The sequence below is a fragment of the Chelonoidis abingdonii genome, chromosome 2, assembly GCF_003597395.2.
Source record: "Chelonoidis abingdonii isolate Lonesome George chromosome 2, CheloAbing_2.0, whole genome shotgun sequence".
Lineage (NCBI taxonomy): Eukaryota > Metazoa > Chordata > Testudines > Testudinidae > Chelonoidis > Chelonoidis abingdonii.
Window position 1 is genome coordinate 63,634,759 of NC_133770.1, and position 27,010 is coordinate 63,661,768.

The 27,010-nt window shown below is 43.0% G+C and overlaps 1 protein-coding gene across 1 annotated transcript in view; it reads right to left on the bottom strand.

Moving 5' to 3' along the window:
• LOC142046255 (rap guanine nucleotide exchange factor 5-like) overlaps positions 1-27,010 on the bottom strand; it is a 92,643-nt gene that overhangs the window by 58,737 nt on the left and 6,896 nt on the right. The window contains exons 4-7 of the mRNA XM_075061991.1: positions 26,762-26,883; positions 24,999-25,167; positions 13,809-13,875; positions 3,654-3,702 (exon numbers count right to left, since the gene is read on the bottom strand). Of these exons, the coding sequence (XP_074918092.1) occupies positions 3,654-3,702; positions 13,809-13,875; positions 24,999-25,167; positions 26,762-26,883 (407 nt within the window). The remainder of the gene's footprint in view (positions 1-3,653; positions 3,703-13,808; positions 13,876-24,998; positions 25,168-26,761; positions 26,884-27,010) is intronic.

The window sequence follows — 27,010 nt, forward strand, 5'->3', positions numbered from 1 at the left end:
GAATGTCACAATAACTTTCTCGCTCATTTTCTTTCCACTGCTTTGAAAGGAGTGGGGTTTTTTGTTTGGGTTTTCCATTTCTGCTTCTGCCATTTGTGAATTGCCCCCTAGTTTTGTCCTTTCCCCCAGTAATTTCTTGGAAGACCATAATCCTCTTCTCAACTCCCTAACAGAATTATTTATTTACTGGTAACTGAGATTCCCCATCAAATAGGGTCCTGTATTGACAAGAACATGGTGCCACTTTCCACTAAAACTAGGCTCAAGTCTCTCTTAACTTTCAAAGCACTTTCTTATTAGAAGCAGCCTAACCAAAAATCTCTAATCTGCTAGAAGCATTCTGGGTACAAGATATGAAATAGTCATGATTACTTCTTTTCATATGTTGATGAAACCTCCACTACCATTGAACATGTACCACAGCCAATTCTTATTTAATTTTTAAAACAAACAAAAAAAACAACAAAAAAAGAACAGGAAGAAGAGTGGAGTTCTGATAAACACACACATTTCCCCTAGGTACGCAGGGGCAATATTTCCCCTGCTCAAGCACAGCAAATATTATTCACCTTTTTGTAAAGCGGGCTACAATGTTTGCATGAAGAATGCTGTATAAAGGCAGATAATGTGACCAAGTGATTATTACTATCAGTATCACAGAAAAATAACATCAGAGCACAAATCAGCCAGTTTTGACAGAATAATTAAACCACTGCAGGGGCACTTCCAGAAATTAAAATCACTCAGGGCCAAATTCCACAGTCCTTTAATCAAGCAAAATACCCATTTTTGCCCTGAACAGAAGTGCTAACCAAAGCTCAAGAGAAAATGTTTAGGGATAATGTAATAAAAAAATACAACCAACACATGGGCTTCTGCAAAACATTCCTGTCTTGAGGGGTTCAAATCCATAAAAACCTTTTAAAGAGATCTCTACAAAGGGAAGCAGATTCTTTCATATGTTCAAGTTCCAGTCAGTACATAAGGAAGCCACACTACAGCACCCCTGATGTGCAGTAGAGCAGCCATGGGGTTCCTCTCCCTTACACTAGTGGCACATGCCCCCGCCATGGATAAGCCTGATCTCACATCAACATGCCAGTAGGGTTACCATATTTCAACAATCAAAAAAGAGGACGGGGGAGGAGAGCCCCACCCTAGCCCTGCCACCGCCCCATCCCCATCCACTCCCTCCCCACTTCCTACCCCCTCACTACCCCCCTCAGAACCCTCAACCCCCCCTGCTCCTTGTTCCCTGACTGCCCCCTCCTGGGACTTCCCCACCCTAACTGCCCCCCTAGGGCCCTACCCTCTACCTGTCCCCTGACTGTCCCAACTCTTATCCACACCCCCACCCTTAAGACAGACCCCTGAGACTCCCACGCCCCATCCAACCACTCCCCACCCCCAACAGGGCCCCCAGAACACCTGCCTCATGCACTACTCCAACATAGGGCATTAAGAAATGCAAATTGCAATATTACTCTTTAAAACCAAAAACAAGCATGCACTAGTTAAACAGACCAAAGGAGTAGCTTTTAGCACATTTGACCTGTCACACCAAATGCTTAAAATAATGCATTAGAAAGGCCTGGCCTACCCTTGAAAATTCTACGAGTATTACTATTTAATTTAGGGGTAGCGTTGCCAGACATCTGGTTTTCAACTGGAATGCCAGGTCGAAAACGCACCGCCGACCAGGCAGTTAAAAGTCTGGTCAGCAGTGCAGCAGGGGCCTGGGGCTAAGGTAGGCTCCCGGCCTGCCCTAGCTCCACACAGCTCCCAGAAGCAGCCTCCAGGTCATTGCAGCCCTAGGCACATGAGTCAGAAAGGCTCCGTACGCTGCCGTCGCCCCGTATGCCAGCTCCACAGCTCCCACTGGCCAGGAACCGCAATCAATGGGAGCTGCGGGGGCAGTGGCTACAGGTGCGAGGGCAGCTCACAGAGCCTCGCTGGCCACCCATGTGCCATGGGGCTGCAGAGATCTGGGGGCCACTTTCTGGGAGTGGCAATAAGCGCCGTCAGGACCTCACACCTGGAACCTGCTGCCCCAGCCCGGAGCCTCCTCCTTGGCCCCATCCCCAGAGCCCACACCCACCAGCCAGAGTACTCACCCCAGCCCCCAGTATCCCAGACCCCCTGCCCCCCTAGGACCCTACCCCTACCTGTCCCCTGACGGTCCCAACCCTTATCCACACCCCCACCCTTAAGACAGACCCCTGAGACTCCCACGCCCCATCCAACCACTCCCAGGAGTGGGGAAGTCCCAGGAGGGGGCAGTCAGGGAACAAGGAGCAGGGGGGGTTGAGGGTTCTGAGGGGGGCAGTGAGGGGGTAGGAAGTGGGGAGGGAGTGGATGGGGGTGGGGCGGTGGCAGGGCTAGGATGCTGGGGTGAATACTCTGGCTGGTGGTGTGGGCTCTGGGGATGGGGCCAAGGAGGAGGCTTCGGGCTGGGGCAGCAGGTTCCAGGTATGAAGTCCTCATCCTTGGCCCCACCCCAGAGCCCACACCACCAGCCAGAGTACTCACCCCAGCCCCCAGCATCCCAGACCCCCTGCTTCAGGTGGGTGCCCTCTCCTGAACCCCTCATTTCTGGTTCCATCCAGAGCCCTCACCCCCAGCCCCAGAGCTCTTCCCCACCCACACACCCCAAACCCTGCCCCAGCCTGGAACCCTCTTCCAAACCCCTCATTTCTATCCCCATCCAGAGACAGCACCCCCAGCCCAGAGCCCTTCTTCCCTCCCCCTGCACCACAATCCTCTGCCCCAGCCTGGAGCCCTCTCCCACACCCCAAACCCTGTCCCAGGCTGGTGAGGATGGGGCCTCAGAAGCAGGGAGAAAGGGGCAGAGCCTCAGGGAATGGGAATTTGATTTTGTGCCATTAGAAAGCTGGCAACCCTATTTAGGGGTATGAATTTTTTTAAATGGTAAAATCCTTAGAGTGTGGTGTGGGTGCTGCTATATCAATATAAAGGTGGCTAATACTCCCCCTCCTCTCTGCAAATAGCTATGGCAATATAAAGTATCTTTATACAGACATAACTACCTCTACACTGGAAGGGTTGTACTACACCAGTGTAGTGTAGAAAAGTCCTAAGGCAACATGCTCTTGATGGCACTTTTGCTGTCACTTTAAATCACGTAAAAGGAAATGAATAGAAAGCAGCAAAATATACCCCAGCAAACAAGGACATAGCAAATCATTAAAATTTAAAAAGGGCCAAAACAAAGTTGGCATTAATGGGAAAATACACAAATAAATTTTTAATCCACAATCTTGTTAACAGAACTATCACAAAATTCAAAATCAAGAACTGTACATTTGTACTAAACAAATAAACATTATTACATATAAATATAAGCAAACAGAAAACTTACTTAACTAAAGCAGCCCCAAACAGTTCACATTCTCAGCAACTATACTGCCTTTACACTTTATCAGGTGGGATACTAGATGGAAGGAACACCACAATAATTATATTGTGTTGATACAAGAGACTCTTCCACCACAGTCCTTTACTGTGGAATGAGATTTTGTATTTCCTGCTTTCTAACACAACCTACATTTTAATAAGTCAACAATGAACAATCAAATACTTTAATAAATGACAGAGGAGAACGATGTTAAAAAGCCCCAATTGTCTGTACTTACTTGACTTTCTTGCTTTCAAAGCAATGACAGCAGCCAGTTCTTTCTGTACCTAACACATGAGAAAAAGATGGTTATTAATATATACTTAAACAGAAAAAAAAATGTGGTATTGGCAAGATACAGCGTATCATTAATCTTCAGATATTCATTGCATACAGAATAATACAGATGTTTCACTAATTTGTTTCTTCTCTTGGTTTTAAAACCTGACCCAAGTTTTCCAGCAAACCTATTTTTCTGTCAACTGGGAATGCTGTGACTTTTTGTCATTTTAGTTTCATGTAAACTTTGGCTTAATCTCTAGGGGATATGTTGACTGTGGTATGAGAGTTATTTTCTCTGCAAACTTCTCATGCATGTACCTAAAGCTTCCTCACCTCTCAGTCAAATGTTTGTTTTCCCTCTGTGATTGCAGTGCAACTCTGTGTTTGCTTTGTGACTCCAGAGGCTAAGGCGAGTTCTCTGTGATGGAGCTGGGCTGGGGTTTGCAAGCATGTGCTATGTATTTATTTCCTCAGTAACATCTCTTCATATCACCAACACAATCAGCTCTTCACCTCAAAAAGATTGTTTTAAGACAAAAGCTCTAATGGTAATTAATATTATAGGAAGGTGTTTTCTTTCTTTCTGCCCTCATATAGGTGAAATACACCAGTGCAAGGCACACCACACCATCTAAATCATGATCATCATCTCCAGTATTTACACATTTTTACCTCATTCCATTCAGTCTGTCAGCTGTTATTTCTTACTAGAGAACAGGGACTTATTGCAGGAGAAAAAGCTCTTGCAGTGAAGAGCTTCATTCCTGACTCCATCACACCCTTCCTGGATAACCCAGGGCAAATCCTAATTTATCTTTGCCTCAGTTTCCCCATCTATAAAATGAGGCCAGAAATATTAATCTACTTCACAGGATGTTGTGAGGCTTAAGTTAATTCATTGGCAATGTTTGCAAAGCAAACGTGCTTTGAAATCAGCTGATGGAAGGCACTAGTGAAGTTTAATTTGTTATTGAGTTAATTATTTTACAGCTTCCTGCAGGAAATTACTACTTCTGGAGGAAGAAAAATCTGCAATATTTCCCACTCCATCTACAAACCCACCAGTTTCTCCTCATCCTCCCAAATTAAACAACGGAGGTAAATCTACCTATATCCTTTTTATTGATCCCAAAAGGAAGATTTATTACTTCTAAGATGACTGTTTTTTTTAGAAAGCATTGAAGATAAAAGGTTAATTCAAAAGCATATATAACAATCCAATATAAACATAACATTCTTGTAACCTACACAGTTTTGTCCACTCTGAACATTCTACGCCCTTCTCCTTTTTAAAAAACTCTTCCCTACAGAGAAAGGGGGGAAGGAAATCCAGAAAGCTAAACACCAACTAAACCTTCTGTTGTCCAGTTTTGTTGGGGGAAAAACAAAAAAAAAACACTCTAGAAAAACATTTATTTGCAAAAAAGTTTCCAATCTGAAAAAAAAGTTTGAAAATTTTCAACCAACTCTATTACCTCTATTTTCAGTAAGGTTCCTTTTGCCCTCCCTCAGACCAGAAGATAAACAGTGAATTATTATTTCATAAGTAATAAAAAGCACAAGTTTGAGCATGCCCACTTAGTGAAACAGAAAATAATATTGAGTTTAAGAACTACAGGTCCTGAGCAATCTGACTCATGCTCTGTCAAAATATTTAAAACCAGGGGTCGGCAACCTTTCAGAAGTGGGGTGCTGAGTCTTCATTTATTCACTCTAATTTAAGGTTTTGAGTGCCAGTAATATATGTTAACGTTTTTAGAAGATCTCTTTCTAGAAGTCTATAATACATAACTAAACTATTGTTGTATGTAAAAGTAAATAAGGTTTTTAAAATGTTTAAGAAACTTCATTTAAAATTAAATTAAAATGCAGAGCCCCCGGGACCGGTGGTGAGGACCTGGGAAGTGAGTGTCACTGAAAATCAGCTTGCGTGCCGCCTTCGGCATAGGTGCCATAGGTTGCCTACCCCTGATTTAAACCATGTGTGTAACTACAAGTACATGAGCAGTCCCATTGATGCTTTAGAGTGCTCCACAGCTTTGAGCAGTGATGGTCATAGTAAGGGGAAAGAATTAAAAAAAAAAAAAAAAAAAAAAAAAAAAAAAAATTTTTTTTTTTTTTTTTTTTTTTTTTAACTGTAGACAAATGAAGACTACTCAGTTGCACCTCCAGAGGTTCTGAAAATGATCCCTTCTTCTCATCCTGCTCATCCACATGTAACTCCCAAGGAGATTACCTAGATTCCTGGGGCTTTATCTGCTGGCAGCTCAGTGGGAGCCAAGGCAAACTCAGAGTCTGCCCAGCAACCAATAGGGAGTGAGATGGCCCTCCCAGGGAGTTCAGGAAAGGGGAGAAGCCATTTTTTGAGTCAGTCTGGAGCTAGGGAGGAGAAGGTCAGGATTGGCTGTATGGGGAGCTGGTGAGTCCCAGGCCTGCATGCAGGATTCCCTCTGAAAACTGGCCTCTGGGGACCGGAAAGCAAGATCCCTCAGTTGGGCTTTTCCTTCTCCACTGATGATTCCTAGTTTGTAGAGTTTTGCTGGTAAATTTCCCCAGCCAGGCTGAGTTAGCCCTCCAGCTCCCTAGGTGAGACCAGTCACCACATGATCAGCTCTGCTCTGCCCGATAGTCCAGGGCTGCTGCTTGCTTGCTCTCTTTCTCTCTGTGTGAGTGGATGCTGGGCTAGGAGACTACAGTTTGGATTTTTGTACAGTTGTGTAACCTGCACCTTGAGCCCTGCACCCCTTTGTGGTGAGGGGAAATCCTGGGACCGACGCAGCCTGATTCATGCTTGAAGAGGATCCCTGCCAGCCCCTCTGCAGTAATTGAGGAGTCCAGAGTCATTTCTGAACCTGAGGATCATTCATGGAGTTTGTGACTGCACCATCTTTTAGTTAGTCAGGGAATTTGTTTTGCGGACTCCCCTACTCCCTGAACTGTGTCCTCAAGCCAGGGAGTAAGGGTTTGGAGATTTTGTAACCTGCTGCATATTAAACCAGTGGAGGGATTTACCACCTTCTCCCACTGTGAGTCCTTTGGGCTGTAGTGAACCCAGTCAGCCACAGTGCTAAACCAATGCAGAGAAGAATTTTGTGGTCATAGGTCATCAAGGGCCACAACAAAGTACACCTACCAACAGGACACTAATCTTACATTTGCTACCTCAAGTCACGGGTATTAGCGTGGCCACCGGTGACCCTAAAAATAGCGTTTTACCCTGTTATGTATATGTTTACTGTTCAATATAATTATTGCGTTGAATATATTGTGTGTGTGTGTGTTATTTCATGGAAGTCTCCAACTATCTGGCAAGTAAGTGGGGGTTACGTTGGGTTAGAGTTTTCCTCCCAAGCTGCCCTGGTGACCCTGCCAGGAAGGAGCGAGGGGGATGGAGGCACTGCCAAATAAATTCATAGGAAAAAATAAAAGAAGATACACCCTGCTGAGTGGGTGGCGGGATCCAGAAGAACTCAGGCCTGTCCATCAAAACCTGTAAGCAGACAGGCATTAAGGAAGGTAACCGGGTGAAGAGGGGGCGCTACACACAAAAACAACAACCACCTGCCCTTACTCCCACAGAAAAATACATACATCTTGCATAAGATACTCTTGGCCTAATAGGGCAAAGCCAAGCCAAATTCCAACCAGAATCCTTCACGTGTTAGTTTAATGTCTACAAATGAATTCCTCTACTCAAAGAAGAGCTGGAACAGAATCAGGAAACACTCTGGCCTGTGCTCCAGCACACACGGTTTCAGTTACTTCTCTAGCAGCCTCTGCCTCCACCCTATGGAGAACTTTACATGCAGCTTATTAATCTCTTTTAATGGTCCTTTCTTGATCAGTATGTCCAATGGTTTCTGTGAATGTTACCTACTGGACTTTAGTCAGTTTATAGGTATAAGAAGATCTTCTACACTTTGGGTGTGTCTGTGCTGCAGCTAAAAATGAGCTTGCCAGTCTAGGTAGACAGACTCATGATAGTGGGGCTTGAGCTAGTGCACTAAAAATAGCAGCATGGATGTTGTGGCTTGGGCAGCACCTCTGCAACTGAACACATCTCATTGGCCTTCTTCTAACCAAAGGCCCACAAAGGAGTCAAGCAAAACAAGAAATACATGAATATTCTCTAATGTACAGAGCACAACCCTGGGAACAAAACTGTGAATATACAATCCTCTTGAGCAGCAACAGGACAGAAGAAAAATATTTTGTATGAGTTAATACTTGTAGCTGGGTCTAAGAATCACTAAAACTGTTTCTAAGCCAGTAAATGCTTCTGGGCAGAGAGGTAATTTTGTTAGTCATAGGTTAATAGGGTACAAGCTGCCTTGCTATGCATAGAATAGCACCTGTTTCTAGTCAAAAATGGAACTGAATTATTAGTGACTGGCTGAATCTGTACACTCAAAAGACAGAAAATGGTGTTGCAGTGTCTGTCATTTACAGGGCAAAAATTATAGAGTTGGTGGCCATTGAAAGATACAATTTCTTCATCTGTCTAGCACCTACCTAATGTCTTATATATCTTAAGGATATTTCTTGCATCTTTAATTAGCTAACACTATTGGAAATGCAAATAAAGATTCTCAGTTTGCCACCGACCGAATAAAACCCAATAGTTACCAGCAGGTAACTAGTTTAGACACATCATGGGCCTATAAGCTAAAGCTTATTAATGGTAAAATTCTAATTATATACATTTTTATAAAATCTTTGCTATCATAGAATGTTTTTCTTAACTGCAGTTTAGCTTCCTTTCTTGGCTTGTTCCCTCCTTGCTCCCTAATGACTTTCATTACCAGGTATTGTTTCTTTTGGAAGTTTTTGCTTTCTCAGACTTACAGTACAGTTTGCCTTCTCTTGATGACTCAGCCAGTCTGGAACTGATTAGTCAGGGAAATGCACATTTGTTTTAAACAATGGTTAAGGGGACTGTAGCAGATAATAGAGATAGCTATGGTTAAGAATGCCAAGTTTGGTGGGACTGCAGGAAACAACTGCAAATGATTGTTTCCAGCAGAATTGTTACTTAAAAAAAAAAAAATTCTAAGAGCAGAGACCTTTGTAAAAGGCATGAAACTAACAGGGCTTGTCTACACTTAAAACACTAAAGTAGCACATCTGTGCTTTAGTGTAGACATTTAATTATATAAGGCTCGGTAGGTGAATCCACCCTGCAGAAAAGTGGTAGCTAGGCCACCAAAAGAATGTGTCTGTTGAGCTAGTGCTGCCTACACAGGGACATAAGTCGGTTTAACTACACCACTTAATGGTGTGGCTTTTTCACACCCCTAACTGACGTGGTTAAACTGACCTAATTTTCTCATGTAGACCGGGCCTCAGAAAGTTAGTCTCACTCTTCTCTCCTCCCACCCTCCCCACCCCACCTCCCAACATGGTATTGCTCTTTTCCATGATGGATGAAGCAGACTGTCAAAACAACTGAACCTAGCCTATCAAATCATTTGCTCATATCAGTTAAAATGAGCTACGCCAATGTGGCCAAGCCAAAGTCTATATAAAGCTACTGACATGCAGGCAGTTAAAGGGCCTGAATGGATACATTTACATTGTGTAACCGATTTAGTCATGAATTTAAGCATAATATGCTAATTATCTTTGAGTTTTGAGAAACATTCCAAGGCATCTAACACTGTCTACATGTCCCATGCTGCTCCCAAAAAGAAGCGTTCTCTACTGTGTCCTTTCACTGACTGTTCAAACCAGAGTACTGTGGGAAGCTTGATATGTGTTTACATTGCAGAGATCTTACACCACCTGCTCTTAGAGGTTTTGTGATGGAGCAGAGCATTAGGATGTTTATACAGTGTATCTGTGAAGCACAGTTTCCTCATCCCTTGAGAAGTCACCAAACAGCACAATCAGAGATAATGTAAAGGAATGGTGTCCCTAGCCTCTGTTTGTCAGAGGATGGAGATAGATGGCAGGAGAGAAATCACTTGATCACTGCCTGTTAGGTTCACTCCCTCTGGAGCACCTGGCACTGGCCACTGTCAGTAGACAGATACTGGGCTACATGGACCTTTGGTCTGACCCGGTACGGCAGTTCTTATGTTCTTAGAGAGCACAAATTGGATTTACTTCGGATTTTTAAAGTACAAATTAAACTTCTAGTCCATCAGCAGGCTGTTAGTCTCTTGCTGCAGCCGCACTGCCTCTTGTTGGGCGGCTGCCTGGACACAGGTAGCCTCCTGCTGGGCCGCCATGGCTTGTATCAGTGCCCGCACTATGTCATTCATTGTGGTGAAAAAAAAATAAACCCTCTCTTTTAATAAAATCAATCAATCCTCCTCCTCCTCCTCCTGCCACGCTGTGCACACCAAAATCCCATCCCTGACACCAGTTGTGACAAAGTTTCTCCTCTACCTTGATGGGTCCTGCGCTTGTTGGCAGATTTTCTCACCTCACAGATTCACCATGTGGGTCAGGAAACAGCCCAGAGACCTTCCCTTCTGGTAGAAATCACGGGAGGAATTGACCTGGTCTGTGTCTGATCAGGAGTTGGGAGGTTTGGGGGGAATCCAGCCCTGCCCTCTACTCTGGGTTCCAGCCCAGGGCCCTGTGGACTACAGCTGTCTAGAGTGCCTCCTGGTACAGCTGCATGACAGCTACAACTCCCTGGGCTACTTTCTCCTCCCAACACCTTCTTTATCCTCACCACAGAACCTTTCTCCTGGTGCCTGATAATGCTTGCACTCCTCAGTCTTCCAGCAATATGTCTTCTTGCTCCCAGCTCCTCACATGCACGCCACAAACTGAAGTGAGATCCTTTTTAAACTCAGGTGCCCTGATTAGCTAGCCTGTCCTAATTGATTCTAGCAGTTTCTTAATTGGCTCCAGGTGTCTTAATTGGTTCTAGCAGGTTCCTGATTACTCTAGTGCAGCCCCTGCTCTGGTCACTCAGGGAACAGAAAACTACTCATCCAGTGACCAGTATATTTGCCCTCTACAAGACTCTTGTACCCCACTGGTTTGGGTCTGTCACAACACATACTCTTTCTACATGAAAGAAATACCCAATATCACAGACGGGAAAAATCACAGAAGAGTGCATTCAGCAGTGCAACCCAAACGTACGGAAAAGCTCCATGGCAGGTTCAAACCAACCAAGTGCACTAGCAGGCAAGGAATTTGGGTGTTAGGCCAGAGAAGGGAAGAGGCAACACTAATAAAACAGACCAGGAGCCCAAAATGAAAACAGCACACAAACCACCATGTTCTAGGCAAGAAACAAGAAATAAAAGCCGTCAATTACAGCAGTAGCAGAAACAAAACTTCTCTTAGATCTAGTAAACCTCCAGGACAGACATTTCATTACTTTCAGTGACATTAACAGCCATCCAGGCTCAAAACACCCTGTAAGATACCACCAAAGAAGCAATTTTGTATGTAATCTCAGCATGACATGAAATAATGATCTGTCGCTCATTCCTAATGGAAATGTGAACTAAGACAAGTTCTTATCCCCGGTTTGATCTGCTCAGTAACAAACCTGTTGAGGGTATTAGCCTTTCCTCTGTCTGCATTGGATCAGTTTGTGTGTGCTTGTGGTTTTTTTGTTTGTTTTTTGTTTTTAAATGTACTGCGAGGGCCAAGGCTGATTTTGGGTAACTAAAAATTGATTTTGGCTAACTAAAAGTTAAAATAAAGAGCTCATGAGAGTCAGCAAGAATGGTAGTATTGCAATGTCCCACAGTTTTGTGGCAACTTGAGCTTCCTTCTGACTTTTAGGGTAGGCTTTTCAAAAGCTTCTGAAATTGTTTAAGAGCCCACGTCCAAGTGAAAATCAGTGCTATCTTTATTCCAAAATCACATAGGTACTTCTGAAAATTTCATCTTTATAGCACATATAGATTATTATTACTGGTGTATTCATCCCCATAAGTTTTAAGGTGCTATATGGGCAAATAGACTGCTGTTCTTGCAGTCTGTTTAGGTAAAACAATGAATTATACTAGCAAACACTAGGTGATAAGGGGAAGGAAGAATGTGAATGTAATGTTACCAACTTGTGCAACTGTATTGCAAAGTAGGGCTGGATTCAGGCAATCTGAGGCCATGGGCCCCATGTCATAGTGTGTCTCCTATAGCTCCACCCCTGAACTTCCCCACTTGGTGTAGCATAGCCATCGAACTTCCCACTTCCCAGAGTGGCAACATCCAGGGATGACAGCAGAGGTCCATACCCTTGGAAGCAGCAGGGTCAGCTATCCCCTCCCTAGAGTGCAGGGGTGCTAGTTGGGGAGGGCCTCAATCCTTGTCTAAGCTGTTGGAACATACCTGCATGGCTGGACCAGTCCTGTTGCATTTTCTCCTCCTGACATATACACAGTCTTCCGCTGGGGTGGTGTTGGTGGGACCCCACCAGCGGGTCTTGGAGTTAACACCCTGTTGAAATGTGAGAGGCAGTTCTTTCCTAGCTGTCATTTCTGGCTCTTCACATACTGAGACTGACATCGCTGAATGGTCTATATTTGGTTCACTTTTTCAAGTTTTTCTTCACAGCCATGAGGGCTAGAAACCTCTCTCTCTTTTCAGTGAAGACTGAGAATCTGCTGTAATTACACGGCTCCAGCACCTAGGAGCCTGGGCATGAGCCTAGGGTGCTGTATTTTGGCTCTAATCGTGAACCTTGAGAGTGTTATGGGAGTTTTTTGTTGTTGCTTTTTTAAAAGTCTCACACCACCTCAGAATCCTGACGTCAAAACTCATGAAATTTTCCTTTTTCAAAATGGCCTCCATCTTCCATTTCTTTCAGCACAGCTGAAGCCAATATTCCCTCAGCCAAGATGGTCACTATATACGCAGACTTTGCATGTGGAAGACTGCTACCTTTCCACTGTTTTCATTAATACTCGAGTCATGTTGCCTCAGGGAAGTGGTCATATCTTGGACTCTCTGGCTAGTGGGCTGGACAAGAAACTATGAGGAGACCAGGGAACATAAGAAGCAGGAGACAGCTTGAAGAGGAGCAGAGGAATGTTGAGGAGTTGTGCCAGGGAGTCTGGGTCATGCATGAAGAGACTGAATGAGGAGCAGGGGTTGTAGCAGGTCAGTGGAGAAACTAAGATGCAGGCAGGGGAATGTGGGTTAATGCGCTCTCTCTCATGCTACCGGCTATTCATGGCACTGAGTCCATGCCCCAAGCTTTCTAACATTATGATTTAAAGGTGTGATGTTAATTTGAGGTATTTAGTTCAATCTAACCTTCCAAGTTCCTGGCTGCACCAGGAAAAAAAAAAAAAAAAAAGTGTTTTACAAGATAGCTAAGACACAAAATACTAGAATAGACAGGGCAAGCTGTAATCTTACTCTGATGAAACTTTCTGAGGTAAACCCTGAGGTACATCCAGTCTCACAGTAAGGAAAACATAGTGGGGTGGGATAGCTCAGTGGTTTGAGCATTGGCCTGCTAAATCCAGGGTTGCAAGTTCAGTCCTTGAGGGGGCCATTTAGGGATCTGAGGCAAAACTCTGTCTGCGGATTAGTCCTGCTCAGAGCAGGGGGTTGGACTAGATGACCTCCTGAGGTCCCTTCCAACCCTGATACTCTATGATCTAGCCAAATCCTTCTCTTTTACACTTAGATCAATTTACCACAGCAATCTACACAAGGCTTAAGTTACACTACTTCAGTTACATGAATAATGTAATTGAAGTCGACATAGCTAGATCCACTTACCATGGTGTCTACACCACACTGTGTCAACAGAGACACTTTCCCGCCGACTTACCTTACTCGTTGCAAGGAGGTGGAGTACAGAAATTGACAGGAGAGTGCTCTCCCATTGATTTAGCCCACCTTCACCAGACCCGCAAAATCGATGCCACTTCATTGATTGGAGTAGAGCCAATTTGGCTCCATAGTGAACATATGCCCTTAGTATAAGTGAGAAAATAATTGCTCTGAACAGTGAGGCTAACACACCAATACCATCTCCTCCTGCCCATGACTTCCTTCCAGATACAAAATTGTAATTTCCATTATGGCCATTTGTCTCACTCAGATACTGTTTTCATTTGAAAGGATCCACAACTTGACAATATTTCAAACGGGATCAGTACAAACTTTGATGCAATAATCTTACCGCAGATGTGAGGCGAGTAAGAATTTCAGCATTGGTCTCTGCTGTGTCCTCTATTTTTTGACCAGGCCTTAAAAATAAAAATAAATAAAGTTATCCTTATTTTGTGATTTTCTTTGGCAATCTCTTCATTTCTGGAAAGCAAGGAGGCAAAGCAACATAAACACGTCACTGAAATTAAAAGGGCTTTTTTGAATTTTTGCATCAAAATGAAGGTCAGAAGTCATGTAAAAATGTAAAATCATGTAAAAATGTTGAAAGACTGCTCTTCAGATCAAAAAATGAGATGAGTTATTCTAGCCACGTGGAAAGAAGGACTTCCTTGTCTCAGTTGCGCATTCAAATGTGTATTTTGATCATCATCATTTTCTACATAGGAAGGACTGTTGGAGTACTCCAGCTGTCACATAATATGCTTTGTTAAAAATGTGAAGTTCTGTCTTTTATAGAGCTGTGGATTCACAGATATAAAGACAGAGGATTCCAGAAATCATTGACACATGAAGCACTGACATTTAATGCAAGCATGAAAGCTAAAAGAATAATTGTTAGACACTCCAAGTCAGCAGTGAATGGGAATGGCATTCAGATTGCAGTGATTTAACAAGTATGGAAGAAGTTACGTTACAGTAACTCAGATGATGAACAGGGGCTTGTCATGGTATAATTCCCCACTCTGAACCTTAGCGTCCAAAAGATGGGGTACCAGCATGAATTCCTCTAAGCTCAATTACCAGCTTAGAACCTGTAGTGCTGCCACCAACCAAGAATTCCACTGCCTGGTACACTCTGGTCCCCCCAAAACCTTGGCCGGGGAACCCCAGCCCGATCCTCTGGATCTTTAACACAAGGCAGTAAACCTTCCCCACTCGTTGTCTCCCAGGCTTCCCCTCCTTGGGTTACCCTTAAAGATCACTGTGATTCAAACTCCTTGAATCTTAAACAGACGAGAGGAATTCACCTTCCCCCCTCCTTCTCTCTCCCCCCAAGACTCTCCCTGAGGAGAGACAGTTAATCCTAACACAGAGAGAAATTAACCTCTCTCTCCCCTTCCCTCCTTTTTCCCACCAATTCCCTGGTGAATCCAGACCCCGTCCCCTGGGGTCTCACACCAGAATAAAAAAACAATCAGGTTCTTAAACAAGAAAAGCTTTTAATTAAAGAAAGAAAAACAGTAAAAATTATCTTTGTAAATTTAAAATGGAATAGGTACAGGGTTTTTCAGCAAAATACAAATTTGAACTCCTTCCAGCCAAATACACATTTGCAAATAAAGAAAACAAACATAAGCTTAACTCGCCATCTACCTAGTACTTACTATTTGGAATCTATAAGAACCTGTATCAGGGAGACTGGAGAGAAACCTGATTGCATGTCTGGTCCCTCTGAGCCCCCAGAGTGAACCACCACCAAAAACTAACAGCACACACACAAACTTCCCTCCCTCAAGATTTGAAAGTCTTCTGTCTCCTGATTGGTCCTCTGCTCAGGTGACAGTCAGGCTTACTGAACTTGTTAACACTTTACAGTCAAAAGAGATATAAAAGTACTTCTGTTTTATTAACTCCTACTATCTGTTTATGACAGGGCTAGATAGTGGGCAGTGGAAAAAAGAGAAGAAAGCGTACAGCTTCTTTCCCCCGTCCGTAGGGCCCTATGCAGAGGCCAGTCATAATCCAAAGATCCAGTATTAGGCAAAACTTCCACACTTCCCAAAGAGTGCAGTGAAGAGTGAAGGGCAGGGCTATACCCTTGATTTTTCCATTAGTATTTTACTCCCCTCTACACTCCTTTTTCAATCTCTCCAGAGTTGTTTTTCATTTTGCCTAGTCTATCAGTTCCCTAAAGCACTCACCCTAGTGCCCTTAACTCCATTTTCCTTCTTTTAACTAGAATTTTCTTCTCCTCTTTTTCCTACCTAAATCCAATAAAAAGTTAAGTTAAACTTTCAAATACACAATGTTATAACTGGTTAAAATTAGCCCCCCCCCGCCCCCAAAAGCTAGCTTGTTCTTAGTTCATTTACACATTTTTAATGAGTGCCAGGTTTGTGTCATTGTACACTGTATTAGATTCTACTGCACAATAGCATACATGTAGTTATATTATTCATTTGCAGGAATGTTTGCGTTCTTCTAGTTCCAAAAATAACGGCTAAACCAAAACACAAAAACAGATTTGTTTGGTAAACACAGAAAAGTATTTACTCTGCCCATGCATTTAATTGCATTTCCTTTTAAGCAGAAGGGTTACTGTGTGCCAGCTGAAGGTCCAAATAATTGTACTTTTCTTTTATACTATGTAAGGTCTCTCATTGAAACATTTATTGAACCTCATAGAAGCCTTACTGGAAATTGAAAAAGATAGAAATCAGTCTGGTAGGATTATTCACACAGGAATAAAAACCCTTTATATTTATTTTCCATTCTCTTTAACAGAAGCACAGTGTGCCAGTAAACTACACAGTTATCCTAAACTGTAGCTGGTGTAATAAACACTGATCTCAGGTATTAATGGAATATTCTTTCTTAGGGTAAATAATTTAATTGCTCTTATGCTTTGATGTGTTTAAGGAAGCAACGTGTCTAGTATATGCAAATAGCACATTGTAGTTGATGCATCTAGTGTCAGAATATTTTTCTGTAATTAAAACATTTTATGTTTTCCTACAAATGAATTTATTTTGAGGCAAGATTGTGCAAACTAAAATGGTAATCTGCATTTGAAATCACAATTTTTAAAACGGCCCCAAAAGCTGCCATTCCAAGTCCAACAAAAACATTACTTAATTTTCTACAAGCTTTACAGCCAGAACGGAAGAACAAATTTGAAATGGAGTCAAAATGTGATGTTTTTAAATACAGAACATTTCTGAGAGACAAATACTTGACCTATCTGAAGTATGACTCCAAGGGGAGGATTTTTTCTAGAAGCGATAGCAAAACATGGCAGCCTCAACTAGTAGATATGGCTGTAGATATAATTTACAAACCAAAAGTATCAAGGAGTACCAGCTATTGTCATTTTAGTCCATCTCCTCTTTAAAACAATACCCAGAGGTATACCTGTGAATCATTCCTCACACTTGTGAAAAATTAATCATGGATAAATTAAATAAAATATTTTCCCAGCTTTCTAAGATTAAAATGATTGCTTTCCAAATACAGAATAGTATGAAATCAGAAATAAGGTTCTTTCTGACTCATCAGAAAGTGGCTAGGGAAGAGGGATGCTAATGAGAGGTAAGGGGGAGGAGAAAAAAAGATAAGACCCCCTCTACCTCTACTCCCAAAGCAAATTTGGTGTCATTTTCTTTGTTTATGAAAATGTGTAAAAATGGTTGAGACATTTTTAAGTTCCATGAGAGAGGAAGGAAAAACGTTATTCTTTTAAAGTGTCTGAACAGTTCAACTATTGCTGACCTTGTAAGAAGGGGTTAAAGCCGGGGCTCTGCCAGCATGGACCCTGAGAGTTGTTAGAAGGCTCGTGTGCATGTTTGTAATGTGCCCAGAGGCTATGGCAAGGTCTCTGGTGCAGAGCTGCTCACGGGTGTAGGAAAGGGTCTCTCCCTCCTGCATATTTCTGGAGTGCCGTAGGTGTTTTGGTGGGGAAAGCCAGCCGAGGACATCTACACATATAAGTTAAGAGTGCGGAGGACCCATAAAACTCCTTAAAAATGAATATGGTAAAAAAAATAAAGTTAACTATCGCCTCAGCATCTAGCAAGCTGAGAGAGGACTGAGAAAGGGCTTCCTGATGCACACAAAGGAGCTCTACTTCGACACACCTTAGAAGCTGTGCAGCTCATAAGGTTGGCAAGACTACTGCTCTACTGCAAATTTCCTAAGGTATATAGGACAGGGGCTGACTCCTCACATCCTAAACCTGTATAGGACAGGATGTGTGTTTTGGTTTTAAGGCAGCAGAGCTTTAAAATTCTGGAGAATGAAGTTCCTTTTTATTTTTTTCTGCCATCTTTTTTCCTTGGTGGGGTGGGGGGCAGGGGTATCTAGGAAATTCCATACACAAAACTAAGTAAAAATGTCAAGGCTGCCCAGTTAAGAATTCAAAAGTCAAGATCAAAATGAATTAAATTTGAAGTGAGTTTGCCCCATGTGCATTTGTATTACAATACAGTCCTTTATCACATGATCACTTTTTTCAGACAATACAGGGTTTTTTCCTACACCTGTAGGTATATAGCATCTCATAGTACTGTGTACTCTGTATGGTAAACAAACCATGCACAATCATTTATATGACAAGTTCACCTAAAGTAGAGACTTATGATACACAGTTCTACAGATTAAGGGCCAAATTGTATTCTCACTTACGCCAACTTATGTTGATAATTTCCACTGATGCAATTACAGGATAGGATAACAGTGAAATTTGCAGGCATAGGTTGAACACTTAACTACTAAGATAATTTAGCTGCAAACTTAACTACCGCACCTTTGAAAGGGTGTGCTGCTGTTTACAATACATGAATGGTGATAACATTAATAAAATACATGATCCTCAGGATAAACCATGAGGTTATGGCACCAAGCTATGGTAACTCTCATCCCCAAACCCAGAAAGCTCATACTGGCTCAGGTCACTCCTTCACATGCTGTACAAGCTTACAGAGAGAATATTATTGGCCAGTATCCTGCTGCTTGTAGAAACAATGTTACCAAATGAACAAGCAGGTTTCTGACCAGGTGCAGCTGCACCAAGTATTAGCCTTAACACTACACACTCAAGTAAGAGTCCAAGGAAAACTCTTAGACTTATCTGCTGCCTACAGCACCATATGGAAGGATGGCCTCCTGAAAGCCAGCAAAATTATCCATGTGATGAAATGATAAAACTCTTCTGAGAAGTTCTGACCTGTCATAGATTCCCTGGTGACCAGGTCAGCAGGCTCAATGATGGCCTGCCAAAGAGATCAGCCCTAACACTAATCCTGTTTAATATATATACCAGCAATTTTCATCATACACCACCAAAGAAATTTTGTCTATCCTGATGACATTGCTCAGACTACACAGGCATGGGATTTATCTACCACAGAACAAATTCCAGGGCCGCCCAGAGGGGGGACAAGTTGGGCAATTTGCCCCAAGCTCCGCAGGGGCACCCACGAGAACAGCCAAGGCTCCCTCCCTGGCCCGACCCTGCCTCTGTCCCTCTCACAGAGCCTCAACGCATCCAGCAGTGTCCCCGAACAGCTGCAACGTGGCTCCAGCGGGGCCTGGGCTCCTCCCCGCTCAGAACCGCGTGGTCAGGGGTTGGGGCTGCGAGCAATCAAACATAGCAAGCAAGCAGCAAATATTTGGCCATGCATTTCTGAAACCCCAAACCATATTCAGGTTTTGGCAGACTAATTTCAGCTTTAAAAAAAAAAAAAAAAAAAATTTTTTGAAGGAAAGCAGACATTGTCCGTGATTTTTTTCTGCTTTTTAAAAACCCCTAGTTTTCGATCCAGAAAAAGTTTTGAGGGAAAATATTTGTCCAACCCTTTTAATGAGCTTTAGTGCCTTTTAGCACTAGCTGATGCTGAGAACCAGTGATACCTTATAAAGAAGTTCTCTCAAAACTGGGTTTATGCCAAGATACAGAGGTTTATTTTTCCCAGGGCCGCCCGTGGGTGAGGAACAAGTGGGACAACTTGTGCCGGGCCCCAGAGGGCCCCCCACAAGAATACAGTATTGTATAGTATTGCAATTTTTTATGGAAGGGGCCCCCAAAATTGCTTTGCCCCAGGCCCCCTGAATCCTCTGGGCAGTCCTAACAAATTCTAACCTTTGACCTTAAAACCAAAGAATATTCTTTATATTGGCGGCTAAAACCAAACCCCATTCAGACTGCATTAGCATTTCATCTAAACAATTGAACGTCTACAGCAGAACTGCATGTGGACTTCTGTGTCCAGCAGATAAGAAATGATCCCACCGTGAAAGATCTGTGTGTGACATTAGATCAAACCCTCACATATCACTGGGCCCTGAAAAATATCCATGACAAAATAAAAATACATGCAGAAACTGGCAGGAACAACCTGTGGGAGCTGATGCAAAGACTTCATGGACCTCTTCACTGGCCACAAACTTTACAGATCTCTTCATTACTCTGCCACAGAATACTGTTCGCTCATCTGAACCCAGAGTTTCCACACATCACTTGGCAACTCTCAACACCACTATGTGTATCATTACATGCATAGTAAAAATCAGTGTTACAACTATGGCTTCCCATATTGGTGCACATCCTCCCACCCCAAATTCATCATGACATGAGAATCCTTTAGGAGTCCCATCATATTTGAGAATACAAGGATCTCCCAATATATGAAGACCTGAATAATATAGAACACTCTAATTTAAATCCAGAAAACCATTTTGGATTTCAGTTTAAAGGTTTGAAGACTTGGGTGTTCCCCTGAAGATTAATGGCAAGCAAGGTGGAAGCAATGTCCTGAATGAAGACCTCATCAAGGATCCAAATGAAGAACCCAGTGGTTTTTCACTCCCACAGAAAATATGGTCCATTATGAATAACATCAATACATCACATGACAGATGTGTCTTCTTGATCCATAAATGAAAACTGACACACCTGTTTGTGGAAATGGACTTCAAATTATGGAACATCTTGTCCCAATGTCCCACACGATCATATCCTGGTGGTAGCTGTCTCTCACCTGAAGCAATTTCTTGCATCACCAACCTAGACCGCACATCTAACACTGCTGTTAAGCTATAAGAAAATGCCATTCTTTTATCTGCACAAGTGCTCATATGGGTGGGTAAGGACTCCACAAACTCCAGGCATTCATTTTATTTTAATGTTTTTTTCCTATGGAATTAACATATAGCTCAAGTCTGCATGAGTCAACAAAATAATACGTAGCATAGTAGCCCACTCCTAAGTTTTGTAGAAAAAAATCATTCCTGGTGGAAAGCTATCAATTGAATTACATCAGAGATTGAGTAGGGCTACAGCACCAAATTAACCTTTGAAAAAAATAGGATGTGGAATACCAAAATTAGTATGAACAAAACAAATGAAACAAGGGAAGGAGAAAAAGTGTTGATCCATTTACCCTCCCCATCTCTCTTCATCCTTCTCTCTTCTCTGCCACACTTCCACTCATCCCTCATTCTCTTTAGTGAGCTCAGTTTAGTCCAGGGGTTCCCACAACCAAATTTTTGGTGGCCTCATATGTAGTGTGATAAATTGTCAGAGAAAAACTTTCCTAAAATACTTAATTAGCTACAGGAAAAACAAAGATATACATATATAGGGCCCTACCAAATTCATAGCCATGAAAAATGTATCACGGACTGTAAAATCTGGTCTCCTCCCTGTGAAATCTAGGCTTGAGTGTTTTTACCCTAGACTAGACAGATTTCATGGGGTAGACCAGCATTTCTCAAATTGGGGGTCCTGACTTAAAAGGGAATTGAGGGGTGTCACAAGATTTTAGGGGAGAAGGTCACAGAATTGCCACCCTTACTCCTGCATGCCTTCAAAGCTGGGCAGCCGGAGAGCGGCAGTTGTTGGCCTGGTGCCCAGCTCTGAAGGCAGCGCTCCACCAGCAAAAGCACAGAAATAAGGATGGCAGTACTATGCTAGGCCATCCTTACTTCTGCACAACTGCTGACAGCTACTCTGCCTTCAGAGCTGGGCTCCCGGCGAGCAGCAGTCACTCTCCAGCTGCCCAGCTCTGAAGGCAGCGCCACCACCAGCAGCAGTGCAGAAGTAAGGGTAGAAGTACTGCAACTCCCCCTACAATAACCTTGCAACTCCCAGCCCCAACTCCTTTTTTGGGTCAGGACCCCTACATTTGCAACATTATGAAATTTCAGATTTAAATAGCTGAAATCATGAAATTTATGATTTTTAAAATCTTATGACCGTGCAATTGACCAAAATGGACCATAAATTTGGTAGGGCCTATACATGTCCAAATCATTGTACTTTATTTATGTGGGGTTTTATTTTTACTCAATAATAAAAATAATGTACAGTTATCTCTATTTTTTACTGGACTTAGAATAGAAACACAAATAAGGTGCTTTGTATGTTCTTGTCTTTTTCATTGTTGTTTCTTTTGCTTTTTCAGTTGCCTGGTTTTGGGTGGTGGTTTTTTTGTTTTTTTTATACTTACTACTAGCAAGTCTGCTGCTGTGAAAAGTGATAACAAACATACAAATATCACTTTTCACAGCAGCAGACTAGCTAGCTATCTAGAAAGTAGTGAAAAGTGATATTAAAAAACATTCAAATATCACTTTTCACCGCAGATTTACTGAGCCCTGGCAAGCCACCTGACAAATTAAGCCCTGAATGGGGCACTGGGAGAGGCAACGGGGACCTGGCGGGGGAGGATGGATGAGGGGGTGAGGAGCCACAGGAGGCAGTGGGGATCATGGGTCATGGGGGTGATCCTGGGGCCAGAGCCCTGCAGTCATGGCCAAAACTTGGGTCTGGAGGATGCAGCAGGGGCAAGCCTGGGGCCATGCAGCTGGGGGATGTCAGGGGAAGCAGTGGAATCCAGGAGTGATGGATGAAGGCCAGAGGAGGCATCGGGGGCTGGGGTGATAGAGGGGGGCTGAGCCTGGGGCCAGCACCTACCACCACACGACTGGGGGTGGGGGCTGAAGCCCGAAGCCCAGTGGCCAGAGCCCAGTACCCATCACCACGCAGTAGGGGAATGGAGCATGTGGCCAAAGCCAAGCAGCCAGATTCTGTGGCTCCACGGCCAGAGTCCAAAGACCTGCAGCCAGTGGACACAGGCCACTGCTGCATGGCTGAAGTCCAGGGTCAGAGGAGGCAGTGGGGGCCAGGGACAATGCAGGGGGAGAGGAGGGCCAGAACCCTCCAGCTGCCACTGAGGGCTCAAGGTGGAAGCCCAAGTCTCGCCACCCTCGGGAAGGTGGGGAATTCACACCAGCTGCTTGTTCCTCTAGCATAGTGGCTCTAGAGAGGGAAGGGCCCAATCTCTGCTAGGGGCCCCGAGGGAGGGGTTGCTCCTTTGCCTCCCCCTGCCCCAATCACCATCCAGGAGGCTGTGCCCGCAAGAAAAGTCCCTGGTGGCAGCCTTTGAGAAACGCTGGTTTAGTCAGTCAACTTGAGCAAGGTGGAAGCATTTATTTAAAAAGGATATAGCACATATACAGATAAAGGCTTTCAAAGATCTCAGTCTACGTTATTGTTTTTAGAATTATTTTTCACCAAGTCAAGACATGACTTTGGGGTTTATCTAGGATAATCAGTGACTTTGGCCATTGTCCTGCATGGCATGTTATTCCTTTTACAATTATATTTTAGCAAAAAAGTCTATTACTCACATCAAGCACTGAGAATTTTGAAATTGGAGAAACCTACTTTGTATTTAATATCATACTCTGGAGACCACCATCATGGTTCAAAACTCTCTTCCTTCAGGAAAAACTCAGTATGACAGGCAAAGCCATACGAGTAAAAGTCTTCAGTGACAATGTTCCCAAAAGAAAACCACAGTCTAAGAATGTGAGCAGGAAAAAGCTGGAGATGTACATTAATAAATAATTGTACAACACAAGATGGGTAACTGCACTAGAAATGACAGTTAATACTAGAACTGCAGACTATAAAATACTGGCCTTTTCTAGTGTGAAAGTAGAATGAATTAGATTGTAAAAGTAGAATGGATTAAAGAAATGCTGTATGTTCCTTTAAGCAGGAATGAGGTATGTTGAAATAAAGTTGTCAGAAAGAGAAACATTAAGTGGACCCATTGTTCCATACCTTAAGATAATGGTGGGACATTAGCAGGAGATCGGTAAGAGTTAATAAGGAAATAAGACGTGTGTGTCTAGCCCCAGTTCTGTTCTGTTCCCTTTGTTATCTTGTTAAGTTTGCGCCCATCTGTATAAATAAAGTAGTTTAAGCCTGGCATGGTACTCACACATTCTCTGGGTGTATTAGCAGAGCGCTTTGCTAATAAAACAGAGTGGTCTGAAAGCGTGAGTCCTGAATCTGACTTTGACACTAGCAACGTTCACGCGAATGGAATGCCTCCTTAGCTAGATCCTACCTATTATCAGATCATATCCCTTCCCATCATCCTTCACACAGCCTATGAATCAGAACTTTCCAGTGTGAACAATCATGAATAAATTGCCTGATTTTCAGAAGTACTTAGGACCACAGCTCCCATTGAAATCAAGATGAAGTCCCACTAAGTTTAATAAAAAGTAGAGGCACTCAGTGCCTCTAAAAGTCAGGCATTTATTTTAACGCCTAAATATACAGTAAATGTATACGTTCAAATGTAGGGACATAAGTTTAAAAGTTTTGTCCTTTCATATGGGCCCTTTATGCTCATTTCTAGTATTTTCTAGAAATTTGCTTTAGTGAAGATCCTCTTAAAATCTGAGAAGGAAGGAAAAAAGTTACAGAAAAGAGTTTCTTTTTAACAGCAAAGAGGATAGTTATAACTCTAAGGCTAAGATTTTTGTCATGGACGTCACGGAATCCTGTAGGGAGCAGTGGTGCAGAGGAGGGGAAGCCCTGCTAGGAGCGGGCTGCACGCTCCATCTGCCCCAGCCAGTGCCAGGTCTGCAGCAAGCCCAGCAGCCCATGTCCTTCCCTCCCCGCCAAATGAAGCAGTGTGGAGCCCACCCAGCAGGCGGCACGAGTGCCCCGCTGAAGCCCTGGCCACCTCCCTTCTTTCTCTCCCCCCTCCACTCCCTCGCCCTCTCCTCCGCTAGCTGGGGCACGTCTGCAGCGCAGGGAGTCCCCCTGAACCCTAGCTCCGGCCACGCCGCAGGTTGGTTGGTTTGTTTTCTTTCCCCCTGCTTTGCTGCTCCAGCCGTGCCACAGGGGTTTTTTTGTTTTGCTTGGGGTGGCAAAAAAGCCAAAGCCGGCCCTGGTGAGGATGAAAGCAGAAGCACAGAAAAAGCGAAACGACTTGTCCAAGGCCTCAGAACAAGCTAGTGCCAGAACTGGGACTAGAACCCAGGTCTCCTACCTCCCACTCTGGCGTCCTACACATATGACCACAGTGACTTTCTAGATGCTTAGTTTAGCAAACCTATTGGCACAAGAAACAACACTCAGATGGAAGCTGTTGCATGTATATATAATTTTGTATATAGTCTGTCATTATAATCCAGGCATTTACATTCAGCAAAAAAGTTACAAAGAAGAGGCACTTACAGATTGCATATAGCAGCCCTGGGAGAAGTAAGAGGCACTAGCTGTAGCAAGAATTTTACACCTTTTTGCCATCCTTCATCTCTTTTGAATTCACAGAAAAGACAAGTACATTCATCAGCTGAGAACTGGTAGAAAACATGAGTGTCTTGAAAATAGAGTTGTCTGTCCACTGTTAGAAAAAATAAAATGAAATATCTTTTAAAGTTTCTTCTACCAACTTTACTCAATACCATATATATACATATTCAGTGCTAACTTAATGCTTAGTTTGACAACCATCAAGGACAAAATGCTTAAAACTGAACTTTGAAGAAATCAGATACAGTCTGGCTTTAATTAATTTCATCCAAGTGATGCAGCCAAAAGGAAAAAAAAATCTCAGTAACTGAACATCCAGGTTCCTGGAATTTAAGGCAATGGAGTCTGGATACTTCAGGAACAGAGAGAGCTCTGCCTTTAAGGGACATAGCTGTCAGAGAGAGGTCTTTCACCCAGCATATTTATGAGCATTGTTCTTTCATTAGCCTCTAGCTCATTTCTTCTGGTGAATGCCTTTCTGCAGTATAGCAAGATCAAGAGGAAGAAAAGGATACATGAAAAGAGGAGGAGGGAAAGCTTTAGGAACAAAAGGAAAATCTTAAAGGGATCAAATACTTTAAATATTCATTTTCCCTTCACAATGCACGTATTGTAAATTCACCCCTTTTAAAAAAAAAGGTCAGGCTAGATTCTGTCCCGCATTATGCCACTTCTGCTAGCAAGAGCCAGGACACAGGGCCCTCAGCACCATAATGCCCATCCTGCAGGAGAATGTGATAGCATGATGATTCTTAACCAACACAGGAGGGAATGAACCAAGACCTCCACAGATGAAAGAATGAGCTGCTACAGCTAATGAGTCAAGGCTTCCTAGCTTGCACTGTAATAGACTCCTATCCTCAGCAGATCTGGCACCAAAGGAAACCTTTAACACATACATTCCCCAGTAGGTTACATAAGCACAAGGTTTCTAAATTCCTCTATTTGAAAGGAGAAGAGTCAATTCACTAGCACAGACCCAAATAGTCATGGATAGGAAAGGGGCACCCACGGACAGGATGGGCTGGTGGTGCACTGATTCAGTGGCTATGGTGTCTCGGATGCAATGTGAAGCTGTCTTCCTATGGAAAAACCCCTGAAGGTGGCTACTGATATCAACATCAACACCTGTGTCCCAGACTTCTGGGCCAAACTCTGCCCTAGTTTAATCTGCAGTCAGTGGGGCAACACAGCGAGAGGAAGGGTGAATTTGGCCCAACATGGTTGTCAATGAGTAGAAAATCTCTCTTCATCTACTGAGCTGTATTCTCTAGGCATGGAAAAGAAAAAAAAAAAACACACACTAGTTACTAAAGAAAACACCTGATGCACCAGTGATTTATAATGACAAAGCAACTGCTGACTTTTTGAAAACAATGCAAAGCACCTGAAGAAAAAAATAGGTTGACAGACATGCACATGATCTGCAAACAGGTAATTGCATTTCCAAAAGCAGAAGACAGAAAACTGCATCTGAACGAGTTCATATCTTGTATTTATTAAGTGAAACATCACATGGATAAGTCTTTACCATATTAATATTAAAGGACATGATCTCCAAATTAAAAACAAAAATCAATCAATCTACATTTTTCTTTTTCCTCCTCTGTCCCAGCAAACATAGATTTCATTCTATGTACAAATGCCTTACTGACCACGGTAGGACTTGTTTCCATAACACTGACCTGATAACACAATTCCCATATCCAGTAAGAGCTGCCATACACCAATTGCTGTAGATCTGCACTTAACAAAAGGACAGTGCTTCAATAGCCAGTCTACCAGTTCTGATCCAACACAGCTTCTCCTAAGAAAAGGCAGGACATTTATTTAAAATTCATATTATGTTCCACAACATGAGTGTTTGACTATACATAAAATCAGTCATAAGGTGTACTGCATAACACTGTGCAGCAGGTATTAACTGGGCATGC